The sequence below is a fragment of the Echinococcus granulosus genome (genome assembly GCF_000524195.1).
Source record: "Echinococcus granulosus chromosome Unknown EG_S00101, whole genome shotgun sequence".
NCBI classification, from domain to species: Eukaryota; Metazoa; Platyhelminthes; class Cestoda; order Cyclophyllidea; family Taeniidae; genus Echinococcus; species Echinococcus granulosus.
In genome coordinates this window covers 201,381-205,885 of record NW_020170481.1, presented here as the reverse complement: position 1 = coordinate 205,885, position 4,505 = coordinate 201,381, and the positions used below count along the sequence as shown (strand labels likewise).

The 4,505-nt window shown below is 44.4% G+C and overlaps 1 protein-coding gene across 1 annotated transcript in view; it reads left to right on the top strand. All coding sequences in view use genetic code 11, as the record gives it.

The window, feature by feature from the left end:
* The window catches only part of EGR_08276 (Phosphatidylinositol-5-phosphate 4-kinase type-2 alpha), a gene marked incomplete at both ends in the record, with an annotated part of 16,789 nt that overhangs the window by 10,933 nt on the left and 1,351 nt on the right, over positions 1–4,505 (top strand). The window contains 3 exons of the mRNA XM_024497525.1: positions 207–320; positions 1,676–2,111; positions 2,177–2,287. Coding sequence (XP_024348066.1) covers positions 207–320; positions 1,676–2,111; positions 2,177–2,287 — 661 coding nt within the window. The remainder of the gene's footprint in view (positions 1–206; positions 321–1,675; positions 2,112–2,176; positions 2,288–4,505) is intronic.

Genomic DNA, 4,505 nt, shown 5'->3' with positions numbered 1-4,505 from the left:
ACGCCTGGCGCTCATAACCCGGCTTCTTAACTATTGTTGGTGATTGTTGGAGTAGCCAGCTTTAGCCAACCCTCCTCTCCCACGCTTTTCGTCAAGAAAGGAGCAGTAGCAATTGAATTTCGTCTACGCACTCAATTTTACTGTCTCAAGTCGTCTTTTGACTATTTGTGCCTGTCGACGTAACCTGTGCCGATTCTCCCTTCCAGAGTAAACCGTTACCCACCTTAAAAGACAACGACTTTATGAATGACATCTGCGAACTGCATTTGGAGGAGTCGGCAAAACAACGATTGCTGGAACACCTCGAGCGGGATATTGCGGTAAGCTCTTAGGCTACTATGAGTCTTTTTTAAGAATTAGTTCTAGCCCTCATCCTTTGCGGTTATGAATGTGATTGACTTGATACCCAGAGCCCATGTATCCACTGCGCCAGTACTACGACTATTTTCTAATTATTCAATTCCTCCTCCGAAGGAAAGACTTGTCACTTGTGCTGCCGGTAAACCCACTTGCTCACTGTCCTCACCAAGTGGCAACTTCACTCGCCCTTAACTGACACAATTTGTGTGTAGCTTTCTCCCCTAGTTTTGGCTCAAGATGACAGCTCTTACCACCCAGTTGCGCGAGAGTGGTTTGTCGGGGTAGCATTAGTTACCTGCCACGATTTCTTGTCAATGTCTTTGCTAAGCATCTGTCACCATTGCTGATGTTGAACCTTTTGTTAGACAGTAATAGAAAATGCTCAATCAGGTTAAAACTTGATATAAGTCCGTGCGATTTTCATTGGGTGTGATTTGTGGATACTTGTAAAATACATGTGTGACAAACTGTCAAAACTGTTCTTCTCTATACTAATATACTTCTTTATTGTACACAGGTTCTAGAGGGGTGGCAAACTCTCGTAAAATTTGAGCAGCATTTGGTGGTGAGATAGTTGAGCATGTACTTTATGAGGGAGGCAACTTGGAAACCTATTAGAGTGACACATTTTTGTGTCCTAAAAAACTCACGCGCACTTATTTGCTTACCTTATATGAACAGGTTCTTGACCCTAACCTGACTTTGGCACCGACTATCTGACGTGCAGTTCCGTTCTGCGAGCAACTGCAGGGGGTAGAGTACTCTGTTACCTCTATGAAGCAAGCCAGGACAATAGGTAAACTAGAGTCGCTGAAAGGTGCGACACTTTCAGCTCATCTCTTCAATGAAAAATGAAGGTGTGTTGGCAGCTTCAAGGCAGTAGCAGTACTGCTACAAATAGAGGATCTCGACTTTGTGTGATCAAGATCAAGCGTCACGTAAATTCCACTGTTCATGTGACTCTTTGCGCACTCTCCGTAATGCTAGGCGTGTCAATCTGAGACTTGTGGTCGGGATTGCATTATTGGCCCGCCCTACGCCTCATGTGGGAAGATTTTTTACAATTTTTGGATGGCAACTTTCCTCCCCCTCCTTGTCACACAAGTAGTGCAATTTTCTCTCGCGGTCAATTAAAGTAGGCGGTGTTTCTCGTGGTTTGTGATTTTGTATCCATGCTTTTTGACCTCCTTGAATGCATCTATTTCACATATGAAAATTGTCACGGCTATGTCTAAATCTCATTCTTCATCCAGCTTTTGCTCGAGTTCATGCCTTCTCAGTTATGTCATAGACTTGTATCTTGTACTCACTGCAGTTTCTACAAGACAACAACCTGATGGACTACAGCGCCCTCATCGGTATCCACGATGTGGAATTAGCCGTTGACAACGACATGGAGGAGGCCTCTGGAACCGGTCTTGGTTACCCTGCCTCGGCGTCTCCCGTCAACGTGGAGGTGGGCTCCGGTACCACTGCTGGCGGCGTCGGTATCGCGGGGATGGGAGGGCATCGAGGCTCTGGTGCTGAAATGCTCGCCTCCGCTGGCGATGGGCTGGGCGAAATCTTTGAAGAGCGTCTCTTCGGTCCCACTCACTCTAATACTGCCTCTTTCATTCCTTCCTCACTTCCCGTTGGCTCTTTCCCTCATGCTGGTGTTGGTGTTGGCTTGAGCAATGAACCTTTCTCGGATTTCAGTCCACCGAACTCGGAGAATTTTGACACTTTGGTGGCTCTTGGTAGTGCGGAGGAAGGTTAGTTGGCCTTAACTTTCTTTTCGTTCCACTATGTGGTTTACTGCCTTCTCTTTTTTTTTAAGGGGCCTACACACCACCGGAGAGCCCTTCTGATGACCTCTCTCATCGCTTCCAACCGTTTACAGGGGATCTGAATCCTATTAGCGAATTCTACGCCTTCAGGGGATCCCCATGTAAGTTTGTCTCATTTATTCCAAGTTTAAATAAATGAACATTTGTCATTTTTTATTTATGCGATTTGTGCGCACTTAATCTTTGACATGATCATAACGACGAAGCTCCGGTGCGTTTTGGTGTTTGGCTTCAAAAAAATCAAAGTCTGCCAAGAATTGTTTTGTAGCCACAAGCGAAAGGTGTATCCGTAACGAAAAGGACTGGTATATTTTCTGATTTCTCCTCGTTTAATCCTTGCAGAAGTGGAGGCTGATAAGAGTGTAACTGTTTAAAGGGGACTTATCTCCTTTTTCCACCGACATTTTTATTTTATCCGTCCTGTTCACTGCGGTTCCAACTAAGCTGTCTAGGGAAGGTTTTCTTAAACCACCCGTTAATGAAGTTCCATGTTGAAAAGAGTACTACTTCTAAACGATTTTTTGCAAAGTAAAAGAGGGGCGTTTTGAACCAAGAGAAAAAGACCTTAGTAAGGTTATATTGACCCTCAAGCGCAGTGCCTAGTTTGGTAGAGTGAGTTATACCATCTAACCCCAGTTTGACCCCATTGCTCGTTCGGTGGGGTTAATTTAACCGGAGGCTTGAAATAAACGGGGCTATCCTCAAGCTCCTCTGCGTATTGGAATCAGATTTCGGTGTATCCTGCTTCTTTAGCAAGAAGCACCTACTTTGGGTCGAGCGGCGAAAACGTATTTTTATAACTACTTATTAAGGTGTTTACGCGCCGTGACGTTACATCGAGTCCAGCCTCACCTTTAATGTGCCGTACTATTTGAATGGGCGACAAAAAGGGGTTTTCTTGTAAGCATCTCTTCAAATCTCCCCTCTTATTTTACCGCATGTGATTGGGGATAATGGTTTTTGAAGTTACGGTCCTTAACTATCCTTACTTTTCACGACAGAATTTGCCTAATGATCTTCTTGTACTTTGTTCTCGGCCTCCTTACCCCTTTCCCCCCATTGTCTTCCATTATGTCTTGGTTGGGTTGCTCTTGAGTACGGATTATCCAATCTTGGGTAAATGCTGTGTCAAATCGTACTTTATGCAGGAAATAGTGTAAGTATATTGCTATAGTAAATAAAGAAATTCTTTCAAAATTACCGACTTACTCCTCCTCTTACTCTGAGGCTTGTTCCTCCATGTCGTGCTTGAAATCAACTCATTCATTCATCCAGCCAACGAGCTTCTTTATCTTGCCAATTTTTTCGGCTGACTGCTTCTACCTCACTAGTAGACTAAGGTGGATGTATTCACTATTTCTTTCCACTCCACAGTTGCTCACTCCATAATCCCCACCCCTTACGGCAAATGTACAGATGAAGTGTGGTAAGATGGTAGGTGTAATAGTATCAACAGAATGCCATGCTACCGAGATGTGAAAGAAAGTGTGTGGAAATTGGAGAGCTCGTGCAATTAGGCATCCAACTTTCTGTTGATAGAGGTGAGGAAATGGACGCTAGAAATTGCATCAAGGCAGGCGAGCCAAAAGAGCGGGCGAAATGCAATACACTGTAGGCCTTCCAAGTGACCTTAGGGCAAGATTGTCTAAGTGCCACGGCACGAGGTGGAGTGGGGATAGCCTGGATTTGTATGCCCTTTATCCTCTTTTACCTTCGGTACCATATGTAGATAATCTTTCTAGATACCGTCCTGCTTCGAGGGCACTGTACTCTGTTTCTCTCAAAAATCACTAAAATTGCCCATCAACGGGTTGGTAGCTTACGTGTCCGAGGAGGCATTACATCCAACGGGCATATGTTGAAATGCTAAAGTCCTTGAACCCGCTAATGAATGTGGAAGGAAGAATTTATACTGATAGAGCATATTTGGGCCATTCTTGAATGTTCATTTCTTCTGAGTGATTCCTTCCTACTCAGAATCAGTTGAGTAGGAAGGCCTAAGTCCTAAATACATTGACCAATATCCGCAAGCCCGACTATTAAGAGTTTGTTGCCTAAAATGATAGTGAAGTGGGGGTAAATATCCGTACGAATAAGTTGGAAGTTTAACACGAACGACTTTTAGCTACGTGGAGGAATGCAACACCACAAGCGGTCAGTGAGTTAATGCCTCTGCACGCACACGTTTCGACACGTTTCACCACCGCATTGTCGTCATACGGATGTTACGTCAACTTAGTAATCATAAATAAACAGTTGACAAGGCTGTTACCCAAATTTGGTGTGGACTTTGGTTGCGCATGTGCTTCGCCCACTCTC